Genomic DNA, 19,044 nt, shown 5'->3' on the forward strand with positions numbered 1-19,044 from the left:
TCTTCAAGAAGGCAATGCTCTCGCCTGCGCCCTTTCTCTCTGTTATCGTTGACGTGATTCTTGGCGATTCGCTCATTCGCTTGCTGCGCGGTAGCTTTCGGGTCTCGCCCCGCGACTTGCCGGAATCTTCAGCGGTTTATTCGGACCTTGCGTGATTTTGCGCACACGCTGCAGACACTGAACGCACCCTTTTACGGCGTGAGTTCTAATGGCAAATATTGCCTCCTGTGTACATTACAACGAAATCGAGAGCTTTCTCATCTTTACCGAGGAATCGCCAGTGTCTGGGCGCGCTACGTGGTGAGTTTGAAACAGTTTCGCCGAGGTGATAGCATGTCACGTTGACGTGTCAACCTGTTGATCTTTCAGAGTGTGCACGATGCTGTTCCTGCTCATCAGTTTCTTCGTCCTGTGCCTCCCCTTGGCTCTTCCGTTGCTGTGGCTGCGAATAAGAGCAGTCAGACGCGCTAGTCGCCAAAGGTTTGGAGAAGCACCGCAGACATGGGGATTCTTTCACCCCTACGCCGATGCATGCGGAGGTGGAGAGAAGGTGCTTTGGGCTGCAGTTCGAGCGGTCCAAGAAAAGTAAGTGCGGTTGTTTCTTTCAAATATGTATTCCCTCTGATATGGTGAGGTGTAGACAAATCGTGAGAGAATGCAGACATTAGACTTCAGGTTTTGTGAACAAGTGCACAGACATTTCCGTGTGCCGAATGCTCTACCAACAGGACATGATGCTTTAATTTTTTTTTGCTTAGGACAGACAATTCATATCTCATTTATGACTTTGCAGGTACCCGAGCCATCAGTGCATTGTGTATACAGGTGACCATGGTGTATCCGGAGACCAGATAGTTGAAAAAGCCCAAAAGCGTTTCAATGTCAAGCTTGAGAAGTCCACTCTTCACTTCGTGTTCCTTCACAGCCGTTCGCTAGTTGAAGCACGACTGTATCCAGTATTCACTATATTAGGTCAGAGCCTCGGATCGATGATAGTGGGCCTAGAAGCCATCCTCAGCTTTGTACCTACCATATTCATCGACAGCACTGGCTATGCATTCACAATGCCCATATTCAAGTTCCTTGGTGGTTGCAAGGTAATGTGCTACACACATTATCCAACTATCAGCACAGACATGTTGAGCTCTGTTGAAAGGAGAGTACAGGCTCACAACAACAGGGGACTCATCTCGAGAAGTGCAGTGCTTACACCCATCAAGCTGCTGTATTACCGCATGTTTGCCAAGCTATACGCATACTGTGGTTGGTGTGCTGACCTCGTGATGGTCAATTCTAGCTGGACAAAGGGGCACATCCTTGAGCTGTGGCAGCTGCCAACGCGAACTGTCCTGGTGTATCCCCCGTGCAGTGTTGCTGAGTTTAAAGCATTGCCCGTTACTGAAAAAGACAGCGCGTCGAGTGCCGAATTCAGGGTGCTTTCCTTGTCACAGTTTCGTCCAGAAAAAGACCATGAGTTGCAGCTAAAAGTGCTGGTTGAGCTCAAGGAGCAGTTGTCTGAATCCGAGTTTTCCAAGATTAAGTTCGTGATGATAGGTGGCTGCAGAAACCAGGAAGATGAGCAACGGGTCATCAGCCTCAAGAGCCTTGCCGCAGAGATGGGCATAGAAGACTATGTGGAGTTCAAGCTCAATGTTCCCTTTACAGAGTTGATGTCTGAAATGAAGAGAGCATCTGCAGCCATACATACTATGTGGAATGAGCACTTTGGAATGTGTAAGTATTTTTCTCACACTCGTAACTGTGTGCGTTTACAAATCACTTATCTTGCACTTCTTATATGTGTTTACAATCCACATATCTTACATTTCCCATAGTGAAAATGTATATTTTCTGCCTCTACATGAACCATTGATATACAGCCCCTATTAAGCCAAATAATGAAGCCAAAGCTATAGCAATTCAAATTTAGCTAATCAGTCTGTAAAAAGCAAACATTGTGCACTTTCAAAGTATATAAAGAAGTAAACTAGTACATTAAAATCACTTCGGTGAGAAGTTTCCCACTCCTTTGGCAAAAGCAGTAAGATGCTTTAGGTATCGGTTTAAGGAAGAAAGTGTCTGTGAATTGGTCCCTGTAGAAATAGATGAAAGCTTGGTTTCCAGCCTGGCTATCGATGTGGCTAGCAGTTTGTATCTCTGGAAGGATGATGCAGTAATGACACGAAGTGTCATTACCAAGAAAAACAAGGGAAGTGCAGGTAGAGAAGGAAGACAACGTTGCTTCTACTGTGATCGCGGTCTCAGTGCCCATTAAGAACCCCCTTAAGTTACCTCACCTTACGTAAAAGTTTGGTGGAGGTGCTGGGTAGGACGAACCCAAAGACAGGAGCTTCACTACCAGGACTTCGTCGCAGCCGCCTCCTCGCCGGAATCCCACCTTCACCGATCGTAATGGCCCAAGAGCAGCCATCTAATGCTTGGGTTCCGTGCCGTACTACAGAGTGCCACCAAACTTCGGCGGGACCTCAGGAGAAGACGTCGACGTGTGGCTCAAAACTACAAGCGGGTGAGCAGAAGCAATGGCTGGGACTCGAACGAACAGCTCAATCATGTTGTATTCTCGTTAACTGACACCGCCCTCATGTGGTACGAGAACCACGAGGACATGTTCACGACTTGGGAACGTTTTGTTGAAGAAGTGCAGAAGTGCTTCGGTGATTCTGACACGAATGAACGCACGGAGCAGACATTGTCTCAGAGGCCACAGCTACCAGGAGAAACATGCATGACGTACATGAAAAAATCTTGAAGCTGTGCAAGATTATGAATGCAAGGATGTCTGAAGAAGACAAAGTTTGACACGTTCTCAAGGGTATAGCCGAAGACGTGTACAATTTCTTAATTGGGAAAGACGGCCTAAACTCCGTGTCTGACGTGATGAAGCACTGTCGCACCTCTGAATCCCTCAAGATGCGACGAATTTCTTCGAAATTTGGCCGCCTGTCCAGTGTCCCCACTGCGGCTAGTGTTGAAACAGTGCTGCCTAATGACCTTGCTTCGACCATACGGCAGATTGTCAGAGAAGGGCTGCTTCGATGTTAGCAGACCTATCATTGCACCAGCGATTTTCAGGATGTGTACGCAAGCGACCCAGAACGTGTGCGGACTCCTGTTTCTCTTCCACCATGGCAACCATTGATCAACGCAGCAGATGCTTATGAATATCAAGGCACACGGCAGGCTGGATTCCCACGTCAACCACCTCCAAATTACGAAGTTTTTGCCCGCCTGGTTACCCAACATCGCCTGCCTACGGTGCCCCTGAAGAGCGGCACCACTATCTCATGCCTTCCGAAAAGAGTCGTTACTCTGAGCAGCCACATGCCCCTCGACAAATTCCGGTGTGCTATAGCTGTGATGTTCCAGGTCTAATCGCACGTTTTTGTGACCACCGCTTATATCAGCGGCAGCCTTAGTACATGTCTCACCAACCTTTCGACCATCCGCTCTCCACGTCACGGAAACCACGCGCATCTACCGGGTAACGCTACCCCTCGCCGGCCTCTGATCGAAGTTTGATGCCACCACCAGCTCCACGTGCTCCACGAGCGCCGTCGCCACGACGACGCACATGGCCACCGCCGCCGGAAAACTAGCCGGTGTGGTCAGTGGGGGTGAGGCCGCGATCACAGGCGCTATCTACAGTTATACCCCCGTCAGTGTTTATGTTGAAGAAGAGAGTTCATGTAGTTGTTGATGGAGTGGCTACTATGGCGCTTGTGGATACAGGTGTGACAGTCTCAGTCATGAGTGTAAATTTTAAGAACCTGCTAGGACCTAAAGTGATGTTTTGCCTGAACCATGGTGTGACATTTCGTGGTGTAAATGGTGACACGTTGTGTCTGGTGGGATATTGTACTGTGGACATGTCGCTGTGTGGCAAGGTGTTTTGCACAGACTTTGCGGTTATTCCACGGTCTACACATGACGTTATCTTGGGTATCAACTTCTTGTGTGGGGCAACTGTAGACTGCAGAAGTGGGCACCTTTCCGTACACGGTACTTTCCCAGTGGCGCTCTTGGAAAATTCCTGTCCGGGTGAACGCATCTTTTTCGTCTCCATGGACACAGTCGTTTCTGCATTTTCTGCTGTGTGTGTTCCTGTGATATGTTCCAATAACAACTGTGCCTGAAAAAGAACATCCTCATTCCCCATTCTATAATGTCAGTCGTTGATGGACGAGCAGGTGTGTGAACAATGGACAGTTCCATGGAGCCTGCAGTTTTGGCAGGCGGCATGAAACTTGCAGTATTTAGACCCGAATCATCTCTGACGCTGGTTGCGCTTGTTGATGCTACAAGCCAAAATGAATATCTAGGCTCACAAGGTTCACAGGATGCCCAATTGCTACAAATGGTCAGCAAGTCACTTGACCAAAGCGAATGTCATACACTGCTCGACGTTCTATCTAAGCACTCGAAAGTGTTTGATTTTTCTAAAAACAGCCACAGGCCCTTAATTGCAGCGTCCCGGATACGTCATCAGATCCACACCAAGTCGGCGCATCCCATTAGGCAGAAACCTTACCGAGTGGCCCCATCCGAATGCAAGATCATCAACGAGCAAGTCTAAGAAATGCTGGAAAAGGGAATAATACAGGAATCAACAAGTCCTTGGGCTGCTCCCGTTATTCTAGTGAGGAAGAAAGATGGTACGTGGAGATTTTGCGTTTACTACCGCCGACTGAATTCTATTAGCAAGAAAGACGTCTATCCACTGCCGCACATCGATGATGCTCTAGGCTGCCTGCATTCCACATCCTACTTTTCATCTGTTGACCTGAGATCAGGTTACTGGCGAATTCTGATGCACGCAGCTGACAAAGAAAAGACAGCATTCGTTACGACCTACGAACTTTACGAGTTTGGCGTTATGCCATTCGGATTATGTAATGCTCCTGCGACATTCGAAAGATTTATGGACTCTATATTGCGTGGTTTAAAATGGCATATATGCATGTGCTACCTTGACGGTGTCGTAATTTTTGGACATACGTTTGAGGAGCACAACACTCGCCTAGACCTTGTACTCAACTGCATTGAAAAAGCTGGCCTTGTATTGAATTCAAAAAAGTGCCACTTTGGCGAGCGACAGACATTGGTGTTGGGACATCTGGTCAATAAAGATGGCATTAGACCTGACTCACAAAAGACAGTGGCGGTTGAATCGTTCGAGTGTCCTGAATCTGTGAAACAACTGCGTAGCTTCATCGAGCTCTGCTCGTATTTCCGCCGGTTCGTACCCAGGTTTGCGGATGTCGTTCACCCCCTGACGAGCCTTCTACGCAAGAACAGCCCGTTTCAGTGGACCTCCAAGTGTGATGCCGCTTTTCATCAGCTGAAGTACTTGTTAACTTCGCAGCCAATACTTCAGCACTTCAATCCTTCGTCGCCCACGGAAATTCACACAGACGCAAGTTGCATTGGTATCGGCGCCGTTCTCGTTCAGCGTTCTGGTAAGAAGGAACAGGTCGTGGTGTACGCAAATCGTTCTTTAAGCAAGCCTGAACCCAACTACACAGTGACCGAACAGGAATGCCTAGCCGTAGTCTCTGCCGTGCAATGGTTTCGCTCATACATCGATGGTCGCCCGTTCACTATCGTCACAGATCACCATTCCCTGTGTTGGCTGGTCAATCTTCGTGACCCATCCGGCCGCCTCGCACGATGGGCCATTTGTTTGCAAGAATATGTCTTCACCATTTCATAAAATACTGGCCGTCTACACGCTGATGCGGATTACTCTCTAGGATGCTGCTAGCGACGACAGATTGTGAAGCCAATAACTTTGACCACCTTATTGCTTCTGTGTTGTTTGGCTTTCCCGATGCCGTGACTTTCGCCGCTGAGCAGCGTAATGACCTAAGCTTGAAAGCTCTCTTCCCTGGAGCAAGGAAGTCAATAAGCGAAGGCCGATTCTGCGTCCGAAATGGTCTTCTTTACCAGAGAAACTTGTCCACGATGGGTTCCCACTTTCTCGATGAGTTCCTGTTGCATTAAGTCATCCTCCGACACGGGCCACCTCGCGTGTGGGCGGCAATTTACCGCTGATATTGTGGAATCATTACTTTGTTTGTGTGCCTCCAAGTTCCGACACTCAACTGCGTATCATCTACAAACTAACGGCCTGACCGAGCACACAAACCGAACGTTCGTCAACATGTTGTCAATGTACATTGCCTCCGACCACGATAACTGGGATGAAGTATTACCATTCGTCACGTACGCCTTCAACACGGCGAAACACGAAATGACAGGCTACGGCCCTTTTTATCTGCTCTGCGCTCGCTCACCTCGACATATGCTGGACACTATCTTTCCTTTTGTCGTCCATGATGATTTCACAATTGCGGAAACTTTGTGTCGTGCGTAAGAGACACGTCGACTTGCCTGCTTACGAACACTGGCAGCGCAAGAGTCCTCCAAAGCTCGCAACGATAGTGAACACGGGCATGTAACCTATGCCCCCGGTGATGTAGTGTGGGTGTGGACCCCAATACGCAGACGTGGCCTGAGCCAAAAGCTACTGGCACACCACGCGGGTCCGTTCGTGATACTCCATCATCTCAGCGAGGTCAACTATGAAATTGCACGTGTTGCCACTAGTGGCCGACGTTCATGCAAGACAGAGGTGACTTATGTTACCCGCCTGAAGCCGTTTACATGAAGGATACAAGAATTACTCGCCCAGAGCGCTTCGTCTGAGACAGGAGGAATGATACGAAGTGTCACTACCAAAAAAAACAAGGGAAGCGCAGGTAGAGAAGGAAGACGACGTTGCTTCTACCATGATCGCGGTCTCAGTGCCCATTAAAAATCCCCTTAACGTACCTCACCTTACGTAACAGTAAGCTAGCACATTCAAAGCTCTTCAATGAGACTTCTTCAGAGAGAGAGAAAAAAGTAAAGTAAGGACAGAGAGGTTAATCAGAAGACGCCTCCAACTTGGTACCCTGTACTGGGGAAAGGAAAGGGGATGTAAGAGATGCCTTCTTTTTCATGCTGGAAAGGGCTACCCTGTACTGGGGAAAGGGAAGGTGCTGTAAGACATGCCTTCTTTTTCATGCTTGAAAGGGCTGGAGATGTCCAGTCCCGTTAGCAGCAGCAATAAGGTGCTGAAGGCATCAGTTAAAAGACAGAAGTGCCTGTGAAGTTTGGTCCTGTGGTTTCCAGCTGAATATTGGCATAGCTAGTCAAGTTCGAAGATGTCTATTCAACTGAAAGAAAAGAAACTTCTGTGTCACTGATTCTTCTTGAGGTGCAATAGAAATGCTTAATCTAAATTTTTCAATAATGACACCGAGACCCTTCACTTACGGGTTCAATATGGCTGTATGTGAACCTCGGAATTTACAAGACCAGTAGTTATAGATATGCGCACTGGCTTTACCACCTATCTTTTACCTAATGTCTCTACAGTTATGCAAACTCATTTTCATGGACGTTGTATACAAAGTAAGATCAGTCTTGCTGAAAACTGTTGTGATGACTAAGTAACAATTTTATAAAATCATGTAAAGTTTGAATGAAAATGCCAGTTACGCTTTCAGCTACAGGTCCAGCTCTGCATGTTTTGATTTCGCTCGCAGCTTATACTTCTTGCTTCAAGGCATGCTTAGTAGCATAGACCCTCGTTAAACAGAATCATAAGAGAGCAAAAAATTATGTTTAATTTAATGGGAGTTTCCATACTAAAAAATATGTGTTCAAATGCAACTCTGCCTTTACATAACCCATTTGCATTAAAATTACGATTTTTTTTTGCTTCCGTACCTTTAACCACTTTTTAGGCAGGGCATTATCTATAGAAAACAGGTGCAAAAAGATTTGTCTGATCTGTTGTTCTTTCTGTAAAACAGTGTTTTAGCACATGCACTACTAATTTCACTTCTTAAAGGGACCTTGACATTGCCAGCATCTCCATTTACAGAGTGACATGAAGTTTTTGATTAACGAAGTTTATACAAAACCAACCTAATTTGTAGTTGAATTGGTATTTTTGTTTAAGTGGTCTTTTATTGGGAGGCTCCTGTGGAATATCAAGTTTCATGTAAGGATCTTCTAAATAGAACATGTAATTTTAGTGTGTACATGTGTCATGTTTTTTTCTTTTATATTTTTCAGGCGTCGTTGAATGCATGGCTGCAGGCCTTTTCATGGTCGCTCACAATTCCGGAGGGCCCAAAATGGACATAGTGACCGATTACAATGGCAAGCGCACTGGATTTCTCGCGGACAGTGTTTCCAGCTACACAGCTGCCTTCAAAACCATCCTTGAAATGGCGCCTGATGAGAGAAGAGAGACTAGAGAAAATGCAAGGCTTTCATCTGAAAGGTTTTCTGAGGAGGTTTTTGTTGAAGCTTTCGTATCTGCGGTTGAGCCTCTGGCTTCAAAGTTGAATTGATGACTGCTGCGCATCACCACGTATTGTTTGATTGAAGCGAATGTTGCCAAATAAACACTAATTTAAACAAAAGAAAGTGTGTGTAGTTAGCAACTGTGCATCATGCTCGTGCAATAATACAGTGCGGCTGGCCTGCAAAAGCCAGTGGGCAGCACGGAAAACCTTGAACTTTGCCCTTCCCTTGTTTCACTGTCATGCTTCTCACTTGGACTTGGCTTGTATTAGCGCAGCACATGTGAAAAAAGTAAAAGACTACACAGATATGCCTATAACGTCTACCTTTCTTGACGTCAGTGCAGTCTTTTCCTTTTTTTAGATGTGCTGCACTAATACAAGCTAAGCCCTTGGATAACCAACTCGCCCGAGCCACAACACTTCTGATGCTTCTTGCACAGAGATGTGTGCTTCCTTTTAGTTTAGTACTCTCCGCGAGGATAAGCCAGTCTTGATACTCAGTAAGAAGCATAAAAGAGTACCCCAAAAGAGGCTTGCTTTCTGGTGTGGCTGGACTGTTGACCCATAAGTGGTTGCCTTCTTCACCTGATATACCATGCGAACTAGGTCAGTCTGTGCTTAGTTTGTATTTAAAGTCAAATATATTTTCTACTTAAAAATATATTTTCAGCTTAAATTGAGGACGACACAGCAAGCAATGGAAAGAAAAATGGTAGGTGTAACCTTAAGAGACAAGAAGAGAGCAGAGTGGATTAGGGGACAAACGGGGGTTAAGGATATCATAGTTGAAATAAAGAAGAGGAAATGGACATGGGCCGGGCATGTAGCGTGTAGACAGGATAACCGCTGGTCATTAAGAGTAAAAGAAGAAGATAGCTTTTGCCTTCAAGTCGTCTTAGATGAATACATAAAGGACCCTGTGAGCTTTTGCTTTTGTAAAAATAGTCATTTTAGCAGGTGTTGTCTGGTCAACTCGCTATCTGCAGCCATCTGCGATACAGATTAGGGGCATTGAAAGATATGAAACAACCTGAGAGCGACTAGATATAGGATTTGCTTATGGCCACAGCTGCACAAGAGCGCTTTTCTCAAACTAAACGGCAATTCTGAGTCAGGGTGAGCTATGGGCTCTCTTTCGTTTCCAAGTGATTCTAGGATTTCATGAGCTTCAGTGAATCAGTGTTTGATGTCCTGAGCCTTGGTATTTGTATAAGTGTGAGTGCAAGTCTGAGTGGTCGTGTGTCTAACTTGGGACTACTTTTTCGACATCTGAGGTAGCTTGGCTGGATGTTATTTCCAGCGAGTGAGTATGAATGAGCTTTGTATTCAGTTGGGTTTGTTGTTTATTCAATATACAGGGGAACAGAGAATAAATTGGATGAATATAAGCTCAAAGAAAGACGCCCATCAGAACAGCTGGATACAGCTTGAGAAGTTCGGAGAGGCCCCGCACACGAGACCGAAGCACGGTAGGAGATCGACTTCAAGAAATAGTCCCAGTTATGCACTCAACAGTGTTCTCCGAAGGTGGGCTAGCTGGCTGCATGGCTCATGATGTCAGTCTGGAGTGCAAACCCACTGGGGCAGGCGTGTGTGCATCTGGCTTTGACAAAATGCCACTGACTTCTAAAGCTGTGTTTGGCTGTAAGTGCATGTCCGTCTTGGTGATGGATTTATGCACCATTTCCTTGCAAGCTGAATGAGCCAAACTGTATGTGGTCTTGGGCAGTGTTGCATTTGAGCGAAACTTGCCCTCAATTTATGATAAGCCTGAGTTCAAGTGAGCGAGATTGAATATTGTTTCGGCAAGTCTGAGCGACATTTAACCTAAAAACATTTATGTAAATCTCAGTGAGCTTGATTTGATTTGAGATTTGGTTTATTTCGCCATAATCGATACATAATAATCTATACAATTTTAACAAAGGTCGAATAGAAAAAAAGAAAAGTATCATTCATGGTGAGGATATCAGGGTAAAAGCTGCAATATCTGCAGCTTGACAAGCCCCACCACCCCGACACAATGGCAGCAACGTGCGGTACAGAGAAAGGTTTACTTGAGGCAAACATTTGAACTCGCACTGCAAAAATCAAGACACACTCAAGAAGCCTTTTTCATGGAAAGCTAAACATTTAAAGAAACGAGACTTAAAATAGAATTTTTAGGCATTACACGTAAACTATTGCTTGTTAATTTGAACTGCCTTAATACACTTTTTGAGAAGATAATTGTCCTTCAATTAAAACGCTTTCTGGTTGACAACGACATCATATGCCCACAACAGCACGGATTTGTTCCTGCTAGGTCTACTGTATCAGCCATTCTAACCCTCTCGCACAATATAATCACTGCGCTCCACAACGGTGAAATCGCAACAGCAGTCTTCCTAGATATTAAAAAGGCATTCGATACAGTTCCCCACGACATACTATTACAAAAACTTGAAAGTTATGGCTTCAGTGACAGTTCACTCCAGTTCTTCTCAAGCTACTTGTCCTCGTGCAAACAAAAAGTGGTGATTAACAATAACGAATCTGCATACAGCACAATAGTGTGTGGAGTGCCCCAGGGATCCGTATTAGGCCCGGTACTTTTTTTCTCTGTACATAAATGATTTTCCCAAAACACTAGTGTACTCTAAAGCATTAATGTACGCGGACGATACCGCCATAGTATTCACAGGAGATAGTCTCTCAACACTGAAAGCGAACATAATGTCTGAATTGACACACGTAAACAACTGGTTTATACAGAATAAATTGACACTACATTCGGGGATAACGAAGTATGTTGTTTTTCAATCAAGGCGAAAGGATATTGACACGGCGTCTATGCAACTTTACCTGAACAACAGTCCTATCGAACAAGTGGTTTCTTTTAAATATTTAGGAGTAATTTTTGACCAGCACCTTCACTGGGAAGAACAAATTCATAGTGTTTGTAGAAAGGTGGCTTACGGTTGTTATACCTTAATCAAAGCACGCGAATGCTTTCCCCCCAGCGTGCTTCGAACATTGTATTTTTCCTTCTGTCATTTACATATTAGCTACTGTATTGAATCGTGGGGTGTAACGTATACGACATACCTAGAGCCATTACTACCACTACAAAAGAGAGCCCTAAGCATAATAGGTGGAAACCATGGAAATTCATATAAAACTACATATCAGGAACAACAAATCTTAGCAGTTTGGGCACTTCGCAATTAAAAATTGCCTTTTTTGTTCAGAGAATTATAGGCACTAGCTTTCCCCTCTCCTCCACTCTATTTACAATACCATCGCGAAACACTAGACACGCATCGAATGGCAATTTTAACTTACCTACAAGCTATAACTTATATGGGAAACGCTTATTGGAATTTCATGGGACTAAAATTTGGAACCGACTACCCTTAGAAGTTAAAGTAGCAAGAAATTTTAAGCACAGTGTGAAATTATTTTGCTTGTAGCATCAAGACATATAAATAGGCTTTTTTTTTTTCACTTTCTCCTGGGCTAATTAGTGCTTTTACCCAGTCACTTATTATATATGACGATGATGATGAAACAAACTATATTTGGCTATGTTGTGAAATTGCATATATGTACACGCACTTATGTATGTAGTATGTATGTGCATATGTGAATAGTTATATGTATAAATAATTGTGTATATTTGTGTTTAAATATGCTCTGCTAAGCTGCTTTTATGTACTCCGATATGGACCGATCACTAGCCAATGTAGGCTAACGGTCCAGATATCTTGTAATCTTTTTTTTGGTTTGTCAATAAAAATCAGATTGATTGATTAAAAAAAAACTTAATCAGTACAGTGGGTAGGTGAAATTGTCGTAGCTGTGACCCATAGTTTGTACGGACCATGGGGTGTACCAGTTAACAGTGTTTCTCGAACGTGTAGTTGGATATCTAGTTGAATTTGCAAATGCAACTGTGAAACATCGTATAACTTAAGATTGAGTGCTTTTGAGAAATACTTGCAGTGGTGTACAGTTTCCAGTTCGCAGCTGTAAATTAGGGGTGCAATCGAGAAATCATTTTATTTCTTCTTTCTATTCTTTTCGTCGCCATTAGCCATCTGCAATTGGTCGAAGCAATGCTTCTACCAATCGCTGTCTGTACAGCAGCGTACATCGCAGACCAGTTCTGGACTACTCTAAAATATTAAGCATCATTACACTTTTACTTCACAAATGCACCTTGGCATCACAAGTAAGATGTACACCGGGCATGAAGGTTGAAAAAATGCCATGCGATAACTTGGCTCATTCATCAATTGAATATTGTGTTTTGGTGCCTCAGAAGCTCCCCTATGTCTTTGCATCTCAGAACGTCATCCATGCTCATCTTTACAATGCTTTTTTCTTCATTCACTTGAGGGACATTCTGTAGTACTGCTTGCACCAATCCTACCGTTGACAGAAATGCCTCTGTCATTGTGGGTTTCACCGAAAAGAGTTTAGCCTCCCAGAGAGTCGATGCAGCAGAAGAGGTCTTGAACAGCGAGTCACAGATAACGAGCTTGCAATCCTCCAACTGACCTAACCTCTTTCCAAAGTAGGACAGTTCCCTTGCATCACGTGCTGCCGTCTTCAAGTCATCGTCAATTCCAAATGCCAGTGTGACGTACCCTTTGCAAGTGTCGCTTTTCACACTGACGGTGAATATTATGGCCTTGCCTGGAACTTCCACAACTCTGCCGGCTAGATGTTCCACTCGAGAGTTGCTGAGAATGCACATGTCTCCGAGTTTAACGGGAACTTCAAACCTACAGCATTCTACAACTGTGGAGTGAGGAACAGTAGACCTTGAGTGAATGAGGGAGCGCATTACCACTCCAGAAATGTTGGTAGCTTTGCAAGCCTCAAGGTGAATAAGCTTGCTGTGCACAAACCTACAGGTCTGTAACTCCTCTGCAAAGGTCTCGCTGAAACACAAGTTGTCTATGTACTCCTGCATTGTTCCGAGATGGTAAAATCTTGACAATGGCAGCACTACCACGTGCAGCTTGCAGTCTTGTAGTATTTGTTGGACACCGAGCTGATCACCTGCTCCACCTCCACCTGCCTGTGAAACACAACTCCTTGAATGTCTGCCTAAAAGCTGCAGGAAATCCCTGTAGGCATCAATTTCCTGTGTCACTGGCTTGATTTGGGTGTAGAACTTGATGAGCTTGTCAACGACAGAGCAGTCAAAGAAGAATGCACTGTCAGTGTATGCAAACTCCTCTTTGCCGTCTCCTGTAAGTAAAATAAATACGGTTAAATTTTGCTAATGAAAAGAGCATAGGACATAAAACCACTTTCCCTATGAAATAATCAGCAAAGCATCGTCTATATTCAATTCATTATAACTGATAACTACACGTGCTCAAATTTAGCAGTGTACCATAGTTTTCAGCAGCAAACTAGAAATCTTTCAGGAGTTCTGGCTGTAGCATCATATTCGCTAACTGCCAAGAGCATGTATCGATTAATAAAGTGCCATTTTAATGCTGCTATTGAAAACCCACATATATCGAGCATACATATAAGAAACTTTTGTGTACATTGAACAGTAACATTATGCCCTGAATATACCTCTGTTATGTAATATATCTGATATACTGAGTTACCTATATTTAGAACTCTAATGTGATCCCCTTCAGATTCCATATGGCATGCTTAGACAGTGCTAGTTCAGCATCGTTAAAAAATGTTTCAATAATGCATTTACTATTCATTCTAAATCAATTGGAGTGACATTCCCTTGCAATTTATTGTTCAACGTGGCTTCTGTGAGTGGCAGTTCCCCTTACCTCCTTTTTCAAAAACTGCACCCTTGTCACGCATAAGCTTCTCCGTTGGCTTCTGCAAAACCTCGAGACACTCGGTTGTCACACAAGTGGTGGCAGACTGAACTTCCTTTGGCAGAACATAGACTCCATGCGTTAGCCCCACTGAAACGGGCGATGGATGCGCAAGTGCGGTAAATCCGGATCCGTCAAAGCTCCACTGGCCAGACCTTGAGCTGTTTTCAAGCAGAGGAAGCGTGTAAGTTTCTATATCATCTGAGCAAGTCAAAAACACCCCGGCTTTCATCTTGGCCAGGAATGGAGAGTACATGGCCATCTTTAGGTCAAACATTTGAAATTCAGCAGCCGAATCGATTGGAAGAAGTGCGAACAGCTTTCCCAGAGCACTGTGGCTAGGCAGCCGTTTGCTTTGGCCACCAGTATGAATGAGCAAGATCCTCATGCGATGCAGTTCTTCTCCATACATATTACGAAGGTGCTCAAGTATGTGAAGGGTCGCACCACCTGAACCTGAAAAATAATATCAAATGGAGGGTGATTAAAATAAATACCACGAACAACAACAAAGTAATATTTGATGCATAAAGAAGTGGTGAAAGTTGAAAAATTTCATCTTAGTACTGTTCTAAAACTTGAATTTCCAAAAAGCCGAGTTTATCCAGTTCTTTATGAGTGTGTAGGTGTTTGGCAACATGGGTGTGCAATATATTGAATTGATTTTTTCTAGATTCTAACTGTCATAACAACACAATCTCCACACAATTGGTCGGCAAACTCATTCATAAGTCGACTTACTCGGACTCGAGTTGAGTCGTGAATTCGAGTATGAGTGAATCCAGGTAAGTAATACTTTGGTGAGTCTGGCTCAAAAAAATTTCGATGAGTCGGAGTGCAACTTTGTTCAAAGCGCAAGATATATTTTTTGAGTTAGTCTGTGTGTAGTGCACTTTGCCCCACAGCTCATCTTCAGCAGTACTATTAGCCTTTCCCAGGATTCATGTTTATACTCACGTGTATTCACGCATATTCCAAAGCAGTATTGTTCGTGCACCATTTCAATATTTGGTGAACAGAGGTGTGAATTACGTAGGGGGTAGCCTTGATCTCCCCCTCTCCTACGTCAACTCTTCCAGGAAAGTTCACGATAAATATACGTTATGTAATCATCTCTTTCAAGAAAGATGTCCTTACTCATCTGCAACTACTTATAACTTGTACGTTTTCAAAAGTACGATATCAAAAGACGCCAAGAAAAGTACGGTATTTGCGAGATATTCTTGGTAAAGAGCATTTACACCATGGTCGAACAAGATAAATTTATGCCAACTGACTCGCGAGTCGGCTCACTCGAACTAACTCCAACTCAGATGGAGCCGTAAGTCTGAGCCTGCGTGAGTCGACGTAAGTAATATTTTAGTGAGCCTGAGCAGCTGATCTGAGTGAGTCTGGTTGAAGAAAATTTTCGTGAGTGCCAGTCCGAGTGAGTCCGGCTCAGGATAATTTAAGTAAGTCTAAGCCTGAGTGAGCCGTGAGTGCAGAATGTATTTCTTGAGTGAGTCTCAGTAAGCTCCACTATTTTAACCGCGCTTTGTTTCACACACAAAACATAGGGTTCTGCTTACCAACTTTTGGTCCAGGTGGATCTGAGAACACGTGGTACGGCACAAGAGGGATGAGATTTCGCTCTTTTCTCTGAGCGATTTGTTCACGGAATGCACTGGCTTGGTCTTCATCTGCCGCTGATATGACAACAGCATCCCAGAACAAAATTTCAACCTCACTTGGGACTTTTCCTGTAAAATATAGAGCTTGTGAATGTTTCTGCAATTTGTCAATACGACAGTAATAAAAGGGAAAAGCAAAGATGCATGGAAACAGAATTTTGATGGTGTCACACTAAAAAAACACTAAAAGAGAAAAATAAGCTGGGCTTTGTTTGTAATTAACCTTCCATAATGACACAAATAAACTAGTCTTATGAGCTACAAACAATAACCAGTCTTACAAGCTACAATTAGTTGAGCGAGTAGAGTAGAGTAGAGTGAAAACAAAATGTCTGCAATTGACACTGCGGAACTTTTGCACATGCTTGCTATCAAATTCTAGATTTTGAGTGCCTGCTCAGGTGCAGTTGATATCTTATCAATTGGAAGCAGATATACTGGATTTTAAAGTACTTAACAAGTGAGCTTAGCTAGTTTCCACAAATGTATGAAAAGATACCTTGGACTTCATTATATCATTCAAGATAATGACCAGTGCAGTGTTCAATTGAGCAGCATTCTAACACTCGATTGTTATGTTGTCGCTTTCATAACATTATTTCCACATGAATGGGTGCAGTTCATTTTAAACAGCTTTTCTATACAGATTTCTATAAGAATAGTCAGTCTTTTTCACACGCTACCAGCGTCTGGCTTGAACCTAAGATTGTCATTAATAAATGTAGCAAAGTCCAGTTACAAACGAAAATACATTGTGATTATACCATATTGGGGCATGCAGTAGTGGGGATCCTGTGTTAATTCTGACCATAAAGGAGTTTTTTAATGTGCAGTAAAATCTAAGCTGGCAAGCATTTTAGCATTTCGTCCTTTGAAATGTGATCGGTGTGACTGCGAATCAAACACCAATTTCTAAGCTTAACAGTATAAACATTCAGGCACTACACACTATCTGGCAATCAAGAAGTAATGTCTATTGTATATTGTGGCTGCCATTGTAAGACAATAAAGAAACTGGTGTTTTTCAAAAAGAACCATAACAAAAGGGCACCCTTCACAAAACATATATATATATATATATATATATATATATGTATATATATATATGTATGAGGTCTAACAGATAATAATGCCAAGGAATGTATAGGGGAAGTTATTAGAACCAATGTAAAATAATAAGAAAGAAAAGTGGCTGAAAAATTATTGTGAAAAAATTATTATTGTGTCAAAACACGGAAAAACGAGCCCTTAGTTATACAACTCTTTCCCTTCCTATATATATATATATATATATATATATATATATATATATATATATATATATATATATATATATATATATATATATATATATATATGCATGCTTCAATTTTATTATTTGTTCTAGTACAAACTAGAAATGTCCTCAGAGGCTAAATGCTGCCGTCAGCAGCTTAACTGGGCTTAGGAGGCATTGTACATGACAGCGCGAGAAGATAAACATTTTAGTAGAAAAGAAATTTGACACTCAGATGCACGATGAGAGGATGTTGAACATTCGATGATACAAATATTTGCATAAATAGCAAAACACTCAAACAAAATATGATAATTTGGTTTACATCATTATACATGAATATGCCGTATACATGCTTACATGTTAGCGAAATACATCTTCAATTTCTAGAGAGATAATTTAGTAGCGTGAACATAAGTATTTAGAATTTTCAGTAGATTGTGTTTGAGGGATCGCAGCCCACTTGGCAGCATTCACATTATAACATTCAGATTAAGAAGTGGGAAATATGCACTGAAACTAATGCATAAAAATAGGGTACGTGGTTACATTGCGATTGCAGTGTGACCAAAGTGACTACACTATTTGGGATTGTTTGACGTGATCAGTCGACAGAACAACCTGATCACTTGGTCCATATTTGGAATTAAGACAAAGCAGCATGACCAACGATGGAACAAATAAGACAATACGAAAACGCAACAAAAATTGCTAACGCTTAGTGGTTAATTTTGAGAAAAACCAGTTTATGTAAGCTGGACATCCATTTACTTCAACAAGAACATTAGTGACTAAGTACACACCGAAGTGTCAAAAGAGCATAAGAAGAGGCACTGCTGTTTTGCATGCTCTGTCATTGCTAGTGGGCGCACGCGGTATTTTTTTTTTTTTTTTTGCAGTTTTCAACACTTCCGATACATAGCGTAAAAAGTAAATTTTTTGGGACGACTCAGATACGCCGACAAACAATGACGTCATAGCTAGTGGCGCCCTCCCGTTCAATATCCGCAAAGCAGATGTTAGACGCTGATTGGTCGGTTAAAAGCTGCTTATTTTGTATGTCGGTAGATAACAATACCTGGAGCGTGGCAACACCTGGAGCGCATGAGACATGAGATGATGGGATCAGCCACCGTGCCAAGTGCTAAGCCAGTGCCTCCTCTATAACTCTAAGTTATAAAGGAGGCACTGGCTGAGCATTACGTACTAAACATTAGCTTTGATTTTTACAAATACGAAAGCACTCAAACGCATGACTTTGTGTTGTTACTCTAATGAAATGGTAGCGGAGTCTTCAAAACCCGAGTGCAGATAACTCGAACGAGGCTAATTAAGCAGCAATTAAAGGTAACGATAGTCGCCGGCGTGAGAAAATGCAGCCACACACGATGCTCATCAGTTCGTACCTCTCAGCGCTTCGTAGGAGTCAATGCACCTTTTCATAAAGGCGGGTACTGTGAGCTCCATGTTTGATTAAAATTGCACTTTGGGCGAGCAAACTGGTGCTCAGTGCCTACGAAAACAAAATACAGAGAGGGATAGGGATACGCCACGGACTGCTTTGAACAAGGGGAGTTGCCACGTTGTTTTGTCCAGCGAATTCAAACTAAACACGCGCTAGTCTAGTGTGCTGCCATCTCTGTTTTGAAAAAAAAAAAAAAGTACTGTCTTGCCCAGTTATTTTGTTGAACAATTACTAAATAAAATAAAGTAAATAAAGCAACTAGTATGCGAGTAGAATTATATTGTTTGCATGTAATTAGACAGTACAAATGCAGCGTCATTAGTATTCACTTCATAAAAAAATTCAACTCAAAATTTTTTGCAAAGTTTTTATTTAACACCACTGTAAAAAACTAACATAAAAC

At 42.9% G+C, this 19,044-nt stretch overlaps 2 protein-coding genes across 2 annotated transcripts; one reads left to right on the forward strand and one right to left on the reverse strand.

Moving 5' to 3' along the window:
• The first annotated feature begins 34 nt into the window (after positions 1–34).
• On the forward strand, positions 35–8,502 carry Alg11 (ALG11 alpha-1,2-mannosyltransferase). Its single transcript, XM_037421350.2, has 4 exons — positions 35–300; positions 370–585; positions 794–1,734; positions 8,146–8,502. The coding sequence occupies exons 2-4, from the start codon at positions 380–382 to the stop codon at positions 8,424–8,426; spliced, it is 1,428 nt and encodes a 475-aa protein (XP_037277247.2). The 5' UTR covers positions 35–300; positions 370–379; the 3' UTR covers positions 8,427–8,502.
• Positions 8,503–12,396: 3,894 nt separating this feature from the next.
• On the reverse strand, positions 12,397–18,801 carry LOC119170240 (fucose-1-phosphate guanylyltransferase-like). Its single transcript, XM_037421349.2, has 4 exons — positions 18,583–18,801; positions 15,799–15,969; positions 14,180–14,686; positions 12,397–13,622 (listed from the first exon to the last, which is right to left on the reverse strand). The coding sequence occupies exons 1-4, from the start codon at positions 18,641–18,643 to the stop codon at positions 12,655–12,657; spliced, it is 1,707 nt and encodes a 568-aa protein (XP_037277246.2). The 5' UTR covers positions 18,644–18,801; the 3' UTR covers positions 12,397–12,654.
• Between the last annotated feature and the right edge of the window lie 243 nt (positions 18,802–19,044).

This window comes from Rhipicephalus microplus, chromosome 2, assembly GCF_043290135.1.
Source record: "Rhipicephalus microplus isolate Deutch F79 chromosome 2, USDA_Rmic, whole genome shotgun sequence".
NCBI classification, from domain to species: domain Eukaryota; kingdom Metazoa; phylum Arthropoda; class Arachnida; order Ixodida; family Ixodidae; genus Rhipicephalus; species Rhipicephalus microplus.

Excerpts from the sequence above, each read along its gene's own strand:
- Alg11 (XM_037421350.2), top strand. The coding sequence starts at position 380 with ATGCTGTTCCTGCTCATCAGTTTCTTCGTCCTGTGCCTCCCCTTGGCT. Across the intron at positions 586-793 it reads GTTCGAGCGGTCCAAGAAAA|GTACCCGAGCCATCAGTGCA; the intron begins GTAAGTGCGGTT and ends ATGACTTTGCAG. Across the intron at positions 1,735-8,145 it reads GAATGAGCACTTTGGAATGT|GCGTCGTTGAATGCATGGCT; the intron begins GTAAGTATTTTT and ends TATATTTTTCAG.
- LOC119170240 (XM_037421349.2), bottom strand. The coding sequence starts at position 18,643 with ATGGAGCTCACAGTACCCGCCTTTATGAAAAGGTGCATTGACTCCTAC. Across the intron at positions 15,970-18,582 it reads CTCCTACGAAGCGCTGAGAG|GAAAAGTCCCAAGTGAGGTT; the intron begins GTACGAACTGAT and ends TATATTTTACAG. Across the intron at positions 13,623-14,179 it reads TGCAGTTTTTGAAAAAGGAG|GAGACGGCAAAGAGGAGTTT; the intron begins GTAAGGGGAACT and ends TTTTACTTACAG.